Below are 20049 nucleotides of genomic sequence, written 5' to 3'. Positions count from 1 at the left end.
TGAAATATGAGTTAACTTTCATTTCTTCGTAGGGAAATACGCATAACCATATCCAACATGGACAAGCTAAAATGATATACGCTAAGTTTTGGGTTGCCGCTTTCCTTAAAAGCTGCTAGACAAATGTTTTAAATGATTCACTGGTATGATTTTTGATAAGTTTTGCTATTTATCCATTGAACATATAACTACACCCAGTACCCAAAAGATACCCACATCTCTCAAGTTCTGAGCAAACAACGCACCCCACAGTCTAATGATACCTTTTGTTCCACCTTCAAGAACTGAGCCAGCTCCTCCACAGTCAGGTGGTCTTTCTTGTCACTGTAGCTCAAGAGCAGCAAATAGAGGTCTCGTCTCAATGACATCATTTTGTAAAAAACGCAGAACTCTTCAAATGTCAAGGTCCCCTGATTCTCATCTGTGTCTGCTTCCTAAACGTATATGGGAGAAAGGTGAATTGAGAATAAAAAAGTAATATTCACTGTAGAATGGCCAACACTTAAATCACAAAAATACATCCTTAAGCACGCATAGAAGGATATAAAAGTTATAGGCAATGAAGAAAGTTTCAACAAATTATAGTCAACTTTATACAGGTCAATTTCTCTGGCTATGATACATCTACAAATTAGCAGAAAAAAATCTTTGAAGCGGAACACTAAAATAATGTTTCTAAGCAGAAAAGTAAAAACATCAAAGTGAACAACTCTAATTCAAGTTCCTAAGACACTGAGGCTAGAGAGGTGGCCCAGCAGTTACCAACACAGCACAGCCACTCACAACCATTTGGAACTCCAGGTCCAGGAGATGCAATGCCCTCTCTGGCTGCCTTCAGTTCTGTATAGACATGGTACCTTTACATGCATGCAGGCAAAACACAAATTAAAGTAAACAAATAAATAAAAATGCGTACATCTCTTTGACAGCCCTGCTCAGAATCCCAGAATCAGAATAAAATTACAAACAAGCAAGCAGTAAATTGTCAAGAATATAGTTAAACCTTTAAAGTGGAACGTGAAGGCAAATGTGTTAGAAAATCTTGTTAGAAACAAAACCTGGCATGAGACTATTAAAAAACAAAACCTGGCATGAGACTGGCATAGATGGCTAGTTGGAGGCCTGCTTGGACTGCATAAAGAAAGCCTGTCTCAAAGATAAAACAAAACAAAACAAAACAACAACAACAACACTAGCAATCCAACTAAAAAGCTAAAAAATGAATTAAGTCAAAGAAAGCCAAGAAAACAAGAAACAAAATCAGAAAGCCTACCTTTAAAAGTAAGTGAGGAGATCAACAGCTGAGCTTTGGGTAAACGAGTCAAAAAGATAACTTGAGCACAATACATGAGGGAGAAGAGGGGGGCGCTTTAATGCACAGCATAGACACTGGTTGTCTCTCCCTCGATTCAGAACTGTAATAATTTAGGAGATGTCATTCTTCCCCCACGGCCATCTCTCTGATGCCTCATGGGTGGCCTCGGGCTTTGGGCTCGCTGCGGTACCACCCAGCTTTCCTCCCAAGGGAAAGTATGGAAGCTCACACAGAAAGATGCTTACTTTAAATTACTTGTGCCTAATCGTCACTGCACGGAGCCGTTCAGCACGGATCGTGAGATAGGGTGAATTAGTCATTAAAGTGCCAGGAAAGCAGAATGAGCAAGCAGACCATTTACACGATCACCTTCATTTAAAGTGCACACCATCGTGATTGAACAAAAACTGACAGGAAAGGAGAGGCATTTTAAAGCTGGTTTGGAAAAAACACTCAGCTGTTCAGTAGATTTAAATATAGCCTTAAAAGTCGAAATGCTCACGAAAATTTTCCTTATTGCTCATGCTTGCTTCAGTGGCACATAGGCTAAAACTGGAACAGCACAGACTAGCACGGCCTCCGAGCAAAGTGACAAGCAGATTAGTGTGAAGTGTTTCAAAGGGTTAAGGATATTTTTTGCTAACTTTAGGTTAAGAGCCCACAAAAAAACATTTTTAAACCTTGGATACCTTCTCTATGTTGCTGGTGGTTTCTCCTTGTCATTTCAAATGAGGGTGTAAAGTGGTTTGATATATGGGGCCTATAATGAAGTCTTTGCATCTAGGAAATTGAGTATACTGGTCACTTCACAACTTCAAGTCAATGTGTTTTATGTTGCCGGGTGTGGTGACCTACACCCACCTTTCTCTCAGTATTCAGGAGGAAGACAAAGGCAACTCTACATGAATTCAAGACCAGCCTCATCTAAATGGGTTCCAGGACGGCCAGAGCTATGTAGGTGAGACCCCGTCTGTGTGTGTGTGTGTGTGTGAGTGTGTGTGTGTGTGTGTGTGTGTGTGTGTGTGTGTGTGTGTGTGTTAAAATATCCCAAACCCTGAAAAATAAAAAGTCTTAATACTCTTGGGTTCAAGAGTTTCACACGAGTCCATTTAATGTGTGGCATCTTCTGAAGTTCTCGTCCCTTTCTTTGCAGTCCTTGCTAACCTCAGGAGCCAGGATGACTTACTTCACATATAGGGGCATACTTGTCCCGTCACTTTTGGCTTAACACGTTTTAAAATGTAAGAGCACTGTCTCGCCCCATATACAGTGAGTGGCCTTACTATCTGAGAGCCAGGGGCTGAGGCAGGAGCTCTGCAAATTCTGAGCCAGCCTGGGCCAGAATGGTATGGAAGGAGAAAAAGAAGCTACTTAGGGGCACAAGGGTGTAAGTGTGGGATGAGGTAGGAGAGGGGAAGAGGATCTGCCCAACAAAGAATGTATGCAGATGCCATAATGAAACCTGTAATAGTTGCTAATTTAAAACCATAACTGTTAAATAAGATTGTCTAAAGTACTTACTCTGAGCCCATAAGACATAGGACATAAACATTTTTGAATTTTCCCTGAATTTCAGTCCTTGCTTTTCCCCTTTTTTTAAGCTTATTGTTCTTCACTACAATGGAACCAAATAGCCCAATATGCAACATCTCTAACAGGAGTATACTCTAAGCAGGATCATCTTAAGCGGCCAGAGAAGGGATCCGGCCTCTGTCTTTCAGTCACTATTGGAACACACGGTCCCTGTTGTTTATGCCCTCGCCACAGCAAGAGCAGAGCAGCAAGTGGTAAGAAAAAAAGGCCTCAAGCATTAAACATTTTTCCTTTTTATGCTTATTATATGTCTAAGGTATTGACCTAGTCTCATAAAACGAAAAGGTTTTATAAAACATGGATTGTGCATATGATTTATTTCCAAATAAATACCGTTTTGTAATTTATCTCCTCCTCATTACTAACTGTAATCCAACCTTTGCCCAACACTGCCCACTTCCAAGTACAGTCCAGCTGCAAGCTGCAGAGTAAGTTCCAGTCCAGCACCTCCCTCACGGAGTGAGAGGAAAGAGCATCTTGTCTCACACACCGAGAGAGGGCTGAACTCTGACAGAAGCACTTCCGAGCCTCATGGGTTTTCAATCTCAAACTCTTCAGAAACAAAAGAGAGCTCTTGGGGCTTCTGACAGCACTGTTTTTCTCCTGTTACTAGGTTTTCATTCTAACCCTCACAACAGCCTGTTGGTAGGAAAATGAAGCATTTTCATCCTCTCAAAAGGACTTGATCAAGTTCATGCCACTGTTCAAGTGTCAGGAAATATGCTTATAATTAATTGCTCTTGAAAACAGCAACAGCAAAGTATTCTAGGGGATGAAATGAGGTACTTAAGTTTATGAAGAATTTTCCCTTCATAAGACATAATGCCTCTCTTTATCAAGAAATAAAATAGCACAGAGCAGGTAAGACCAGCTCCCAACAAGACAGTAGATTTTAATGTGCTTAAGTACATCAGTAATTGCCATGTTTTACAAAAGGACAAGACAATTGTGAGCACGTACCTGAAACATTTGCCTGACTTTTCTTCGAGGCAGATTGACATTTAGTTTATGCATCAGCTGGTGAATCTCTTCAATATTCAATAAGCCATCACCGTTCTTATCAGCCTCCTCAAAGGTCTGCTTCACCCATGTGCAGAAAGGTCAAAGAAAAGTTTTCCTTAGAGTCAAAACTGCTCGCTCATTGAATGTCACAGGGACACTGAGGAGTCCCTGCAGTGCACAGGCTGCAAAGAGTGCCTGGTGATGACAACAGGAAAGGGCAAAGGGGAAAAGGGGTATGTGCAGGCATGGGTGGCACATGGGTCACAAAACAGGAGTTTTACTAGATGGCTGAAAGGTTTAATAAACACTCCAGCCAACCTTATCCAGACTAAGTGTTAAAACTACCATTGGAAAGCACTGTGTTTCACCAGCTCTAAGAAGGCTGCTCTGTGCTCTACTTACCCTGTAGAGGGCAGAACCTTTGCCCCAGTGACATTACTACACAAGTATTTCTACAGGACTTCACGTGCCATCCCTTTTCTCATGTCCCGACTTCATCTCCATGATGCAACCACGCTACCCTGAATTTTGTTCCTACACGAAGGGTTAGAGGTCTTCCACACCTTTGCTGTGTGTGTTGGAGACAGCATGAGCAGGCAGAGCCTGGCATTAATGCTAACTCTTGGCTCACAGACCTCACTATGAGGAAATTTCAAATTTAACAAATCTAGCCTCTGCCTTCTCCTATGCCCCCTCCCTTAGTATGTTTTTGTTTTTATCATCAGGATCTCAACTCTCTTTTCTGTGTCTTACTCTAATATTAAAACAAAAAAAGCAAAAACAAAAACAAACCCTAGGCTATCTCATTGCTCCTCACTGTTGCTAGGAAAAAGAGAAAGATTTCATTCAGAATAGGCAAGAGACTGAAGTGTCAACTCCACACTCTTACAAGCTGATCCAGTATCTCTACTGCCTGCACACGAGACCTATTTCTAGTCTGCATTGCTTCTTTAGCAGTAGATGTTGTAGTCCTTCCCCAACAGTTACACACTTCTAATCACAGTCACTAAGCTCACACGTGGGACTCCGAGATGACAATGCAAAGCTGAGTTTAGATCCAAAGAAGTCATACTATGTGCATGGAGACTTACAAGATCCTCAGATACCATGTGCGTAGAGACTTGCAAGATCCTCAAATAAATGAGAAAATTAAGTGGATGCATTGAAAAATACCAATTAATGTATAGCATTTTAATACAACATTTTAAAGGATATGTATGCAAAGAATGTAAAATCGAGCTTCAATTTTTAAAGGATATTGGAAAAGAAAGGGATGAAAGCAATGAAAGAAAGAAAGAAAGAAAGGAAGGAAGGAAGAAAGAAAGAAAGGAAGGAAGGAAGAAAAAAGAAAGAAAGAAAGAAAGAAAGAAAGAAAGAAAGAAAGAAAGAGAGAGAGAAAGAGAGAAAGAGAAAAAACAGAAGATTAGAGTCAGAGAAAAGCATGGGTTTAAATATCAAGAAATGGCAGGGCTGGAGAGAAGGTTCAGCAGTTAAGAATGCTGGCTGCTCTTCCATTCATTCCCCAGCACCCACAGGAGGCTCCTAACTATCTTAACTCCAGCTCCAAGGGCCCTAGTGTCCTTTCCTAGATACCACAGATCATGGGGACAGACACGCACGCAGAAAGAAAAGGCCCATACACAAAATAAATAGAAATTACAATTGAAAAAAGAAAACAATAAGTGGAGAACAGAAGTGACTCACAGCAGAGGGCCAGTGTGGATAACGTCACCTTAGCAAGCAGGCAACAGTTCTAAAAGATTGCTTTTCTCCCCAGCTCAAACTACCAACCAAGTTTCCAGTGATTACAAACCACACTTACATTTCCTATGTGGGTCAAATTATGACTGGGGAAGGAAAAGTCTTAGAAAGTAAAAATTTTATTATGTGATGAATGAATGAATGCATGAATGAATGAATGAATGAACACAAGGAATCCATTAACTTACACAATGGATACATTGTGAAAACTTAACAACAGACAGAAGGTAAAATCCTTTCAGATACTTTATAACAAAATCAAGATAGAAGCCCAGCTCTTTGCTTCATTTCTTATAAAGCTCAGTCAGGAGCTTACTGCATGTTTTACCTAGAGGCTAAAGGGAGAACAGAGAGAGACAAAAAAATACGCAAAGAATTTAAAGGATGATCAGCTCCTACTAACGATTTTTTTTCTGTTTCCTGTACACACAGCACATACGTCTCCCCCTGGAGCTCCATCCTTGTTGATTGGACACTGTTCTGACCACAACATACTCCGCCATATGAGAAAGCAGTGAGTCATGTCCTACAGTGATCTACGAAACTCTTGGGAGGAGATAGGAACAGTCAGTCCTCAGCAGAAGCACATCCTGCAGATAAAAGCTCATTAGGGTGGGACCAGGCTGCAAGGCTTTACACCTATCCATTGCTGGCCTTGACAAGTGCTACAGAGGACAGGGATTGACAAAGCACAAACAGAACAGAGTCAGAACAAGAAAAAAAAAAAAAAAACATCAGTCCCGAGTCTACTGATGACACAGCCCCATTACAGTGGGTCGCCAGTGTCACCTCTCAGTGCCTGTTTCTTCCTCTCCAGCATCAGGAAACACAACTGGATAACCCTGAGCTCACTGGTAACTTTGACAATCTGTGAAAGGAAAACTCATTATTTCCAGTAAGGGTGCGTGTAGAGAAACAACTGAAAGGCTCCTGGATAAAGCTGTGCTTTGTAACCAAGATATCAGTGCCCAGAAAACTCCCGAAGTGATGATTCACTACCTCACACAATATTACAAAGAACAAGTCATTCTACAATGGAAAAAAATCAGAAGAAAGAGGAAGTAAATGCCATGGTTGGCGTTTTCCATAACAAAACCATAGGAGAATGCAGTCACATCATATTCTTTCAATCACGGCTTCAGCAGGCAGACATTCTGGGAAATGGCTGACACTCGACCTTTCGTTCTTTGCAGACAGCTCATCTCAGGCACAGCTTTCTCCACTCATGGGGCAGCAGAACAAGACCTGCAGGAATGTGCGTAGCTCTGGTCCAGTAACACTCTGCTCTCTGCTCGTGCACGGTGAAGCTCAAATGTTAAATAAAATACATCATCTTTCTCTTAACGTTGCCAACCACTTCAACTCATTCTTAGCTCATAATCCTAGACAACTCAGGAGGTGAACAGCATTCCCCTGCATTCTAACTTACAGTACACATAAGGGGTCACTCTCAGGTGACAACTTCTTTCACAGTGTCAGGACAGAGTGAGTGGAGAAAGAAACAGGGAACAGGCTGATGGAGTAGTAGATGAGGTTATACACCAGCACCATTATCTCTGCATGAGGTAGGGTGCTGAGATCTCCGAGTTCATCTACCCGGAGGAAGCAGGAAGAAAGCTGCCAGCCTTCAACACTGCAGCAGCAAGCAGCCTATCAGGGAAGTGCTCACTGTGTGAATACGTCAATTCCTTTACTCTCCATAGTCTCCAATGATGCTCTCCATACCCTCCAGTGAGCAGGCGCCAGCACTACCAGCACTGCCATCCTATAGACGCAGACTATGATACAAAAGGTTAGAATCCACCCAAATCTGCACAGTACATGGCTCAACCATGGGGCAAGAAGGACTCAGTTCACACCTTAGGTGAATGGACTTTCTCCTTTAGCCAGCTAAGATTCGTTATAATGGTTGATTTGTGAATGTTTAAGTCCTAAGTGAAGTTTAATCTTGAACATCCTATATTCTTTCTCCTCCATTAATTAAACATATGTCCAATCAAGAATGCCAATCTAGAGCTGGAGATATGGCTCAATGGGAAAAGGTCCTTGCTGTCAACACTGGATGTCCAAGCCCTGGTACCCACATTGTAGGAGAGAAGTAACTCCTTCATGCTGTCCTCTGGCCATTTATGAACGTCCACCTTAGTATGAACATACAGTGTCAAATATGCACCCCCAAACACAAGAAAATGTTTAAAATTGTAATGGCAAAATATTGTTGTCCTACTTAAAACTTTGAAAACTCAGTGTCCTGGCTCAACCCACTTTTTACTGTTTTTCCTACTGTCTATTAATTTCTTCTTTACTCTTCTTTGCCATTCTGGTGCAAATACCAACTGTCTCTAAGTGTCTCATAAAATAGCGCTCGTGGGCAGTTCAGGTGTGCTTCCTTCCCAGATGACCTGTTTCCAGAATATGAAATTTCTTAGGCACCACACTAATTCAAATGTAAATATTTTCAAGCAACAGAAAACAAAGCAAAAACAATAACAACAACAACAACATCAACAGAACTCCACTGACTAATAAAGCAAGGAGAGGGTCCTACCATCTGTACCTACCTCTTATCTGTCTACATAAAGTAGAAGGACTCTGACCTGCAGGGTAAAGGCTCTGAGATTCTCAAGTGAGTCCTAATCAACAGGGTAGGCGAATCGCAGCTTCTGGAATTGACTGTTTCCCCTCTGACCCTTGCTTTTCCTTGTGTCATATAGAACTTTGATTATATTAATATATCCAGGAATCATATGGTCTAGAGGTGATTAGACACTAAGGGAAGAGCAGTGACTGTTGACTTAATCAAGCCATCCTCATAGTGCATTGTTGAATGTCTCTGATTAAAGTTTCCAAGTTTCCCATCCTACCTGTGTGAGGCTGGGTTTTCTTTTGTTTATTAAGCTAAGTACAAAATGGACACAGAAACTCATATGTTCTCTTACATCTGATGTGTAAGGTAAGGTAATGAAGCAGCAGGATCCTTCAAGTTTTTCCTGCTTTGCTCTGAAAAAATAGAATTTGCCATTCTACCAAAAAAAAAATTTACTATGATTTTAAACAAATTGATTTTTTGTTAGTGCTCTGATTTAGTTTCTAATATGACAAATATCAAAATATACACCTTGTGTTACCATAGCATCATGGCAGTCTTCAAGCAGGAATGGACCTACGATAGGAATTCTGCTCAACAATGGGAGTCACCTCTGGAGAGGGTTCTACACAGGCTTTCACCCCTTCTTCTCTCTCTCATTTGTACGGTAAAATACTGTTCCCTTGGGCAGGACTGTGTTTGGCACTGCCACCAGAAGATGCTATACCTCCTTTGACCAAGAGGTTGCCAACCAAGCTTACATGTTAGGGATGTGGAGTTGGGTCACTGCTGACATCACTGAACCATTGAATTAGCCCTATCCTGGAACTGCCCATCGTAGGTCTCTCTCTCATGAGAAAGTACCTCTTTACTAAGAGTACCATCAACATGGCTTTTGATGCCTGTACCAGAAAGTGTTCCCATCATTCAGTATTGCTGCTCACTTGGGTTTTTCTGGTTTCTTGTTTCACCAAATGTCAAAGCAACAGACCATCCCAAGGCAGAGATGTTTTAAGTCATTAAAGACTCCCACTTGCTGTGAATAGAGATGAAAACCTGTGGCTCATCAGCTTAGCCTTCATACTGTTGAAATCCCCTCCTGGGTGGATTGTACCCTTTATTTCAACAATAGCCTATGTGTAGCTCTATAGAATTAATGAGCATGAATTTCTCCTCACTTCCATATATAATGATGACCATGGTGGCTGATGGTGGGTGGTGATGATAGTTATTGTTAGTATTGGTGGTTGTTGTTAGTGGTGGTGGTGATGGTAGTGGTGGTGGTAGTAGTGGCAAGGAGGACAATGACACCAGGATGTGACATATTCTCTTACAAAGACATGGACACATATATTTTAAGACCATTAAGGCATGAGGAAGGAAAACAGACCTGGACTAGCCAAATACCCTCACTTTAAAGCAAGGAAATTGAGGTCAGAAAGACCACAGAACATGATCAACTTTACCCAGCAGGAAGGTTCTACTCTGGTATCAGAAAAGAAAGTGGAAAGATTGTGAATCAGTGCTTTCAAGACATGGCAGGGCCATTACACATGTAAATTCGCAATGGCTGTGACTGAATGCACAAGTCCTGTACAAGATAAAGCCAGCCGAAATGCAAATACCAGTGCAGAAGGACACACAAAAGCCATCCTGAACTGAAGAGCTACTGGCAAGTGATTGCTATGAGAGGAGAGAGAGTTAGATTTCTTCAAATGCGGCCCTAAGAAGTCACTCATGTGCCAGTGGATAGCCCTACATCAGAGTACTTAATAGCATCACCAAATGGGCTCGGTGGATTTAGAAAAGTGTTCATGCTGTTTGTGGATGAAATAGGGGACGATAGAAGGAAAGATTTAATCAAAAAATGTACTCATGTATGAAATTTTCAAACAGTAAATGTACAAAATATAGTGTTTATGTTTAAAAAGAAAGTGGGGAGTGGATCACATAAAGACTCTCATTTCTCGATCACTATATAGAAGATAAATCTATATAGTGAAATCCCTTCCTCTGTAGTGTTGACCATTTGGTGCCCATGCTATAATTTCAAAAGGAGAGAAAAGCTGAGAGGTGCTTGGCATAAATGACATAATTAGAACCCAAAAAGTATTTGTTACATTAATCAGATTTGTGTCATGTCAGGATTTCTTATAATTCAAATTAGTGCCCCACTAAAAAAATGTAATCATGTCCAGTAGGGACTTCTCTGACTGTAGAGCTACATTCATTTTCTTTAGAATTGTGCTACTGAGTTCACACATGTTTGTCTCCATGGTTTTAATTATTCATACCCTGGGAATGAGAGCAAAAAGGACGAGGACAGTTCAAGAGACCGAAAATCAGACAGCAAGGAGACATGCTTCATATGTCACAATTATGGGAAGAAGCACTGTGCTTTCTAATCATCGCTTTGTAAACATACACACATGTAAATACACACACACACACACACTCACATACACATACATACTTGAACATTTGGGCACATATAAGCAACTCAAGCATGAAGGTCTATAAAGGATATTGGTCATGGGTCCTTTGCCTCTTGGCAAGGGAGTCTTCATCACTGATGCCAGCCATCAGATACTTGAGTCCCGTGATCCAGGTGCGTGCCTCCTCTGGGTTGGAGGTAATGAGGTCCAGGGACTCCATGTGGTTGCCATGGTAGATGGTAAAGCAGCAGCTGGGATCAAAGTTCCCCTCAGCCTGTCTGTGGAATATTTCAGACTGCCTGCCCTCAGTGACTTTGTAGATGGAATCAATAAGTACTGTAAGGGAAGTGAGACATACAATTAAATGGCAGGTGGAGACATTTATAGGAAATAATTAAGAAATAAGAAATGTAGAATTATTTAAAACATTTTAAAAAAGAAAAAACATTGTCTGAAAGTAGTGCTTTTAAGAACCAATGTGCAAAACTGGTCTCAAAAGAAATTTCCTAACAATTTACATTTTGGGGCATTCTTGACAATGTCTTCCCAAGGCAATCATTCTTATAGCATGCTGGGATTCATAGAAAAGAAACAGAAGTGCCTATCAGGGCAAGAAGACTGGTAGAAAAAGGTGGCTAATAAATATTTCAAATTTATTTACATATTCATGTAGGGAAATGTGCACAAAACCTAGAATTAAATGGATTTTTTGACAAATATTTAAGATGGTTAGAAAATAAATAGGAAGTAGATTAATGTGACTCACAGGGGAAATATCGAGACAGCTCGGCTTGGAAAAGTGGGAAGGAACAAGGTGTCTCCCAGGAGGAGGGGGCAGGATAGACAGAAACACTAGGCCCACTGCAAGGATTGGTCCTAAAATGCTCAGGAGACAGAAGGGTGAGAGACGAAGCTGAAGGGATAGACAAAGGCTAGGTCTCAGGGAGGCTGGGATAACAGGCAGAGAATGACATTATTCAGGAAGCCTAGCAGAAAGTCATGTTACTTATGTATTTTAAAGAAAGAATCTGAAATGTTTCATATCCGATTGACTGCTCTCTACCTAACCCCTCATTCTGCCTCAAGGTCCAGGTTTCAGTTGTACTTTGGTATCAATTCATTCCCTTCAGGACTTACTGAGAAATCAGCTGATGTCCAGCCCAGGAAAAGTCCTGGCAGATCTAAACTATTGGGAGGAAGAAGAAGAGGAGGAGGAAGAAGAGGAAAAGGAGAAAGAGAAAGGGAAGGAGAAGGAAGATGGAGGAGGAAGATGAGGAGGAAGATGGGTCCCTATCTATTTTACATTTTATTGTGTATCTCAGAGTAGCTGAGCTTATGTTACTGTGGATTGCATTGTCAGCACCAGGGACAGAGCTGAGAGCATTGCTGGGAACAGAGTTAGAATCAAACCATCCCATGCTTGGTCCCGAGTTTCTTGTTAAAGAGGATAATATACTTATTTTTAATGTAAGATTATACTTTAAATAGAGTCTCTGTGTCTGATGAAGACAGAGGAGGCTAGTAAAATGAAGGTGGGTTAGAAGGCTCTATGACAAAAGGCTCTATGGCTACCAGAAAAGCACAGAGATTCTCAACCAATGACATTAATGTAAAACAGGAAGAAATGAGCTGAGAGCTACCACAGAGGATTCAACATGAACTCTGTGCTAAATCCAGCTATCTATAATAGTTGCAGTGCCAGCATGCTTGATTAAGAGATAACCCAGATACCAGACACAACATCATTGCTGACTATGTCTCCGAGAGTATGAAAAAATGGTACTGGAACAAATGGCCTGAATAAGGAAGAGCCCCAGTCACCCAATAGGAACAGGTAGCATCCAATTAGCAACAGAACAAAAAGTCAGAAGATAAAAGTCAATTTTCTCCCTCCTAGAGCTCGGACACTTATCTTCTTGTGCCCAATGACATCAAACCTTCGTGGTCTTGAGCCCTTGAAGTATGATATTTGAATGTACAGCACTGAGGGAGCTCAGGCTTTTACCTAGAGCTGAGGTCACATGATCTCCCCTGGTTACAGGCCCTGAGACGTGGGCTGAGCCATGCCACTGATTTCTGTCGTTGTCCTGTTGGCAGTGGGCACATACACCACAGCAGCGCTTAACCTCCATAAACACAGAAGTCATTTCCCCTAATAAATTTCATCTGCCTATGTCTACCCAAGTAGCTACCCATCGACTAGCTCTGCTTCCCTGGAGTCCATTTGGATTTATAGTTTTACAGGAAAAGTCTCAAGCTGTGAAACCTGATATCCCAATTTAAAGTAAAAACATGATGGATCTCCAATATAGAGGAAATATTAGCATTTTAGCGTTTATGGACAAGAAAGCCTTCAATGGATTTCCATTCCCTGGGGACTCATTGCCATTTATTGTTTTATAATCAACAGACTCCAAAACATGTAATAGTATGACAGTTCTACAAATAGGAAGCTTCCACAAAGCCTGCTGCATGCCATGTATCCCCATACAAGACTATTCTGTCAACCAAAGCAAAGAATTCAAAGGTTGGTTTTACTTTTTGCCTTCTCACTCTTCCTAGAGGGCCGCCATCGGAGACGGGTCCGGTGTTCATCCAGGTAAAAGAGGCGAACGAGACCTTTGGTGCCACGCTTCAGCTTGATCATCTGAGTCCCGGACTGCATTACACTCATGCATCTTTCAACTGCAAGAGATCAGAGCACATTCAGCTGCAGCAGCACACAGTGCAAGTGCATACTGGCATGCAGAACTTAGAGTCAAAAGAAATACTGATCCATTCCAAGACCCCAAGGATCAGACAACACACTTGGCAGAGGTAACCTGAAAACAGACTTGTTAAGGAATGAATTGGTCAAGTTTAAACCAGTAAAAGTCTTTACAATAAAAGTAAATTTTTGGTGTTTTGGGACACACAAGTCTCTGGCTGTAGCGTACGTTGTCCTGAACTTCTTGTGCAGTTCACTGTGGCCTTAACTCACAGAAACCTCTTGCCTCAGTCTCCTAAGTGTTAGATTACACAGGTGAGCCATCACACTAGGCTTGGATGGTAATTACGGTTGTTGCCAGCATTTTCAGTGCAAGGACCTCGTGCACATTAAGAGAACATTTCACCACTGAGATAAAACCTTTCCTCTTTCAGAAATGAATTCTACTTCCTGAAAAATAGCATATTGCTCTTGCACAAATCTATCTTTTGTTGGTTGTTTTTCTTTCTGTCTGCATAAGACTAATGAAGACTTGATAGAGTTATATTTCTAAAGATAGTTTTCAAGCATGAAATCTTGTAAGTTTTCATACAATCAGCTATATAAACCACCCTTTAAAATGCTCTAAAATGCAACCAAAAAAACCCCAAAAAACCAAGATCACACAAGGCCAGTTGTTGAATGATGATTCCATGTGTGTTCATGTTATTTTATGTGCTTGGTAAGTTGAATACATGTTTTATGTAATCAAGAAACAATTTTACAAGCGTTGTTGCATCTGAGCTGCTGAGATTTTCCATCAAGAGGAAGAATAACTTGCAAAGTTAATTTAGTTAATAGTCTAACCATTTACATCTACCTTCAATCTCTCATTTATACCCAGTGTGTATTGAGATCAATATTCCTGGAAATAGGCATCTGTTGATTTCCTCATTTCCCCAGGTTCAGTAAAGCTGGCCTAGTTTTTCTCTAGAAACACTCCACACTGATTTTGTGCATCTTTGGTGGCCTGTCAATCACTCCGTCCAAGGAACCAGCAACTAACTTAAGCTTAGAGCAAATGGACTTTTTCTGAAGGAACTCGAAGCTCAAGTGGATGACTGAGTAAACTGGCTTGGGTCATTTTGACAACTGAGCTCTGTGGTACGAATCTGATTGGTCTCCCCAAGAGGTCACAACTGTCATGTTTCTTGCACTAAAAATGGCAAAGGACTACATCATCTCCTGACTTCTGCAAGATTTTTCAAAGTATTCCTTTTCATTGGATTAGCCAGAAATAGAGTACTTGACATATCTAGCTGAGTGTTTGCTTCGTCAAACAGATGCCATGAGAACTGAATTGTTTTAAATGACTAAACAAAACAAAAACAAAAAAGAAACAAAACAAAACAACAACAACAAAAAACCCTTCAGCAGCAATGTGAAGGTCAAGTCTGGACTCATCTGTCTTTAGGGTGGAGAGCAGAGTCTTTACTGGGAAAAATGATCTGATTCAGTAGCTTGGGCTGCATGTGCAGGATACCCATTCAAGGTAACTTTAGCATAGCCACCTTAGCCTTGAGGAATCAAGAAAGAATTACATCCAATTATAGTTGGGGGATTCGATGGCAGGAAGAGATGAATTAAAAATAATTATTGCCTTAAGAAAGCTACACATGGAAATATATCTCAGCAATATAGGGTTCTATCCCCAAAGAGAGCAGAGTGGGGAGGAGAAGATGAGAAAAAAAAAGGAAAGAACCCACAGAAATTTAAACTGCAAGCCATAAAGCAAACCACAAAACATGCGGTTGGGGTTCACAGAAATCAGTTAAGTCTACCAGCCACCAAGTGCCATCCATTGTAGCAATAAAAGCTAAAAAACTCTTTTGTTTTGTTTTGCTTTGCTTTGTTTGAATTTGCCAGAACAAATTTTATTTGCAGTGTTTATCTGGATATTGCACCTATTGTGTTCGGGTTTATGTTTTAGCCCTCAAGCAAAATTGTATTCTTCTCTGTAAGGAGCCAGTTCCGTTCAGGACCCACTATTGACACACACCCAAGTTCCAACATTAACATCATATCTGATATCTGAAGTTACACATAAATTTAAGTTAAACATTTTATAGAAATATTAAAAATTCAAGTCACACAAAATTTAAAGCCTATTAAAAGTTTTGATAGTATTCCTGTACCCACCTGTGCGAGAACTAAGAAACGTAATGAACTCTGTACTGATAAAATAATAAACTTATTTAGAAGTTACCTAATTGTAGCAATCTAGCAGCCCAGAAATCTAATATTGTTTTATGATGAGGAGCAGCAGCAGCCAATGCTGCTGCGTGCCAAGGGTAGCCATCTTTGATGATTTGTTCAATAGTGTGCTGCAACAAACACCTCGCTGATTTGTACGCAATGGTTTTGTGATATTTTTCAGTATGTGTACTGTTCTGGCTGTGCTAATGCACCATAAAGTTAACTCACAGTGAAAAATGGTGAAACCTGCCAAAAGAAGGCTGCATTTCAGGTAGAAAAAAATATTTACAAATGGCTGGAACATGTAACATCAGCTTTTGATTTGGTAGAGTGGACATGTTCCAGCTTAACGACCTGGTGAAACTGCCTTAGTGTCGGGGATTTCAGAAAAGACAGGAAGATAGGTATTGGCTGAAAAAGTCACATTTTGGCTCATGTTCTGGAGGCTTTCTGTTAATTTGGTCAATTTGGTTAATTTGGCTTTCTGTTACTATGGTAATGTGGAACGAAGGGGCCAGATGGTGGAAGGGAAGGTTCTGAGGCAACCTCTCGCTTTGGCGATAGGGAGAGTGGTATATCCATGGTGGGTAACGTTTCTAGCATGTCAGGGATCATAGACTGGGACTCCTGCATGTTACCTCACTTCACAGATTGACCACTTCACATCAGGAATTAAACAGTCAGAAAAGTGAGGCTTTTCAAAGGATCAAAACAAGGCCATCAAGTCAAAACAACCAATACAGCCTGAGAAGAGCCTCTCTGAGGGGTTCTCTAATGGCAGTGGTGCTGATCACGGATTATGTCCACTCACACAGGCTTCCAGAACAAACTCCTGTCCTGAACACAGGGCTGTCATGAGATATCTTTAGCACAGAGGAAGAGGCTTTGGCTTCAACCATTCAAATTTCAGCAATATGGAACATTCGGGAAGCTATTTGGTAGTGTTATTCAGATCCATGGATAGGAACACCAATGGCATCTGCCCAAAGATGGATTGTAGCACAGCTCTGACACCCAGTACTTGTGTGACTTCAGTATGATGCTCCTATGCCCCAGGCTTTCTTCTCTATATGATGTATAATCCTAACATTTACCTCTCAAATTATGAACTAATCTGTGTGTGTAATACTGAAAACTGCCTGGCATATTATAAACACCTAAGCAACTATCTTTAAAATCTTTGAACACAAAGGTCAAGTCAGAATTAAAACAGCTATGCTGTGCAAGCCATGGAAAAGTAGAGTGGGCTGGACTGTGGAGACAGTGGTCTCAGAGAGCATCAATGAAGACTAAGGGGCAAGAAAGTTAAAAGTATCAAACCTTCGGCAGAGTCACTCACTCAGAAGGCAAGCGGTAGATAAGGCTGTCTGCATAAGGCTGGGGTGGTGGTAGAATGAGATTTTTGATTCACAGGCAACAATCATCAGCTATTTCTGAGCAGATGATTAGCCAGACCCACATAATTCAGTTCAGAAGTCTGTCTCTTTGGAGATAGAAAATACATTGCTCAAACCAAAGTGAAATTTTAATTTAATGTATTTAATTACCGAACCATCCCCACACCTGACAGTGAGGACTGTGTGTGCATCTGAATCAGTGTTTACTGTCTTCATACCATTTATTTGCCATTGTTTAGGTAAGTTACACATGCATGCACACACACATGCACACACATGCACCACGAAGAGGGGTGGAGAGGCCTCATGTGTTAAAGCCTTGGTTGTCAATCTCAAGCAATTACGGGGGTGTTGCTAGAGGAACCTCTGAGAGGACACGGCCCTAAAGAGGTCTGTAGGTCCCCATTTCTTCCTTTGCACTCCATGGATTACAATGTGTGCAGTTTCATCCTGCTGCACATGCCTGCCATGATGTGCTGTCTTGCCCCAAACCCAAAACAAATGGGCCAACTAAGCATGGGTTGAAATTCCTAAAACCCTAGCTAAGATAACCCCCACCTTTTGAGAAGCTTTGTCTCTGGCACTCACTACAGAAAATAAAGATAACACACTTCCCCTTTGTTCCTTCTCCCTCTCTGTCCTGAAAGGGGACTGCCACCTCCACACTTCAGCAGGAATGGCACAGGGGGTCAAGAGCAAATAGAGTCACTTTATTTCACAAATGTTCTCTTCCCGTTGACAAGTATCACCAAGATAACTTCAACATTTTGGAACAATTGAATTCAGTCACTCAGTAAGGCTATATCGGCACAATATATTGAATGTTCATCTAACTGCACATTTATTTACCTACTCAGCCTTGGGTATCACATGAGCTAAGACTTCAAGTCATCTGCTGCAGTGGACATACGCATGTGATTACAAGATATTTGGCCGCCAGAGTCTGAATAACAGAAAACCTAAATTGCTTGTGCATCTGCTTTCTGCTACCTCCCTGATTGTTTCCTATCACCAGAAAAGTGACTTGGTTAAAGTTAAGCAGACAGGAACAGTCCAGTCAAGTTTTAAGAGACATGGATGGAGTCCACCTTTCTCAGCCCCCAAACCTGACAGCCATTTCCTGGCACAAAGCTAAGCAAATAAGGACACTAAGTCATTACTTGTAACACATTGTAGTTAGCAAAAGTAACCAATGATGAATACAAAATATTCTCCCAGTCTTATCAAAATTATTTGTCAACATAAGCCAATCTTCATGTTCTGCTTTTAGTAAAGATGGGTAGGACAGTTATCACCCTCCATATGAATGGACAACATAAACCCCATTTGTCTCCATTTAAGGACCAGGCCTGATTTCAAAAAGAAGACCATAAGACACCAGCTCCAGGAACAAATCATAAAGACCAGAAACAAGGTCCTAAACCCCCCTCCCAAAGAACAGCCTGGGGATAACCACAAAAATGGGGAAATATCTCAGGATGGGCCATCTGTACTGGGCAGCCCTATGTCCTCCTATGGTTAAACATTTATGACAAGGAATACAGACCTTGATCACCTGTGACCCTTAGAACCCATCAATGAAGTTTTAGATACCTAATTCTTTTAGAGAGTTCTCCCAGTGGAAGAGGAACCCCTCTGTCTGGGGTCCCCATTTTGGAGAATGGTTGGCTCCTGTTTGCGGTTGTTCCTGCAGAATAAGCTCTCTTTGTGTTTGAATACTATCTGAATCGAGGGTCTTCCTTTAGTGACTTTCAGTCCCTTACACATAAAAGTCAGCCTCTACTCATGCTAGATTGGAAGAGAACTGAAAGTGGATTTAAGAGACTTCACACGGGCAGGAGACATAGCTAAGAGGTTCAGAGCATTTGCGGCTTGCTCTTCCAAAAGACCTATATTTGGATCTCAGAACCCATGTCAGGCAGCTCATATGTGCCCATAACTCCAGTGCCAAGGGGTCTAATAGCCTTCTCTGGTCTCTGAAGGCACATGAACACATGTGGCTGGTACACACACACACACACACACACACACACACACACACACACACACACACACGCACACACACTCATGCACACACGCACAAATAAAAAATTAGATCTTAAAGAGAGAGAGGAAAGTAGAAGAAAGAGAAGTGAGGAAAGAGAGAGAGAGAGAGAGACAGAGAGAGAGAGACAGAGAGACAGAGAGAGACAGAGAGAGAGACAGAGAGACAGAGAGACAGGGAGACAGAGAGACAGAGAGATAGAGAGACAGAGACAGAGACAGAGAGACACAGAAAGATTGAACCACAAATGGAAGGGAAGCCGAAAGAACACAAAGCCTTTACTGGGGGTAAACAATGGCTGCAGCCCCAGGGGAGTTATGTCCACTGCTGGAGATTCCCCACAAATGGTCACAAAACTCAGACTATAAACTGAGGGAGCTAACAATGTATGCAAAAATCTCTTTGATCCTACACAGTAAGTTTTAATATGTTTAGAAAACAAGTTTGTTTGGCTACAATCCAGGAACATGCAAGGATATTGAATGAGAAATGCCCAAGGCCCCTTGCACCAAGCACACTGTTTTTATCTGCTAAATCCATAAGCATAAACTTGCTCTTCCGGTTGAAATCAGGGTAGTTAAGCCATTGGCACTCTGCTTTTGCATTTGTATCATAAAGCAGCTTTCCATGTTTCTACAGACTTTATAATTATCATCTTAATGACTGCCTACCAATTGCATAAATATTTAAAGAGCAGAACATATGAGTGGAGGACTGTCTTAACTTTATTACATAATTAAGAGTTTTGAAACTCTCACAAAGTCTCAGTTATAAAATGAAAAGCATAATAACCTTTTAAAGCATTAAATAAATCTTTGATGGAACAATTAGTTTAAAATATAGAAAATTAAATAAATCCTTGATGAAACAATTAGTTTAAAATACAGAAAATTTCCCTAAGGGTTTCCAAATCACAGAGCAGATGGTGTGTGTGTGTGTGTGTGTGTGTGTGTGTGTGTGTGTGTGTGTGTGT

The 20049-nt window shown here is 41.1% G+C and overlaps 1 protein-coding gene across 1 annotated transcript in view; it reads right to left on the bottom strand.

Moving 5' to 3' along the window:
• Positions 1–20049, bottom strand: part of Plch1 (phospholipase C eta 1) — a 195689-nt gene that overhangs the window by 68453 nt on the left and 107187 nt on the right. The window contains exons 3-6 of the mRNA XM_032898305.1: positions 13232–13378; positions 10786–11029; positions 3869–3998; positions 264–434 (exon numbers count right to left, since the gene is read on the bottom strand). Of these exons, the coding sequence (XP_032754196.1) occupies positions 264–434; positions 3869–3998; positions 10786–11029; positions 13232–13378 (692 nt within the window). The remainder of the gene's footprint in view (positions 1–263; positions 435–3868; positions 3999–10785; positions 11030–13231; positions 13379–20049) is intronic.

The sequence above is a fragment of the Rattus rattus genome, chromosome 3 (assembly GCF_011064425.1).
Source record: "Rattus rattus isolate New Zealand chromosome 3, Rrattus_CSIRO_v1, whole genome shotgun sequence".
NCBI classification, from domain to species: Eukaryota; Metazoa; Chordata; class Mammalia; order Rodentia; family Muridae; genus Rattus; species Rattus rattus.
This window is presented reverse-complemented; position numbering and strand designations above follow the sequence as displayed.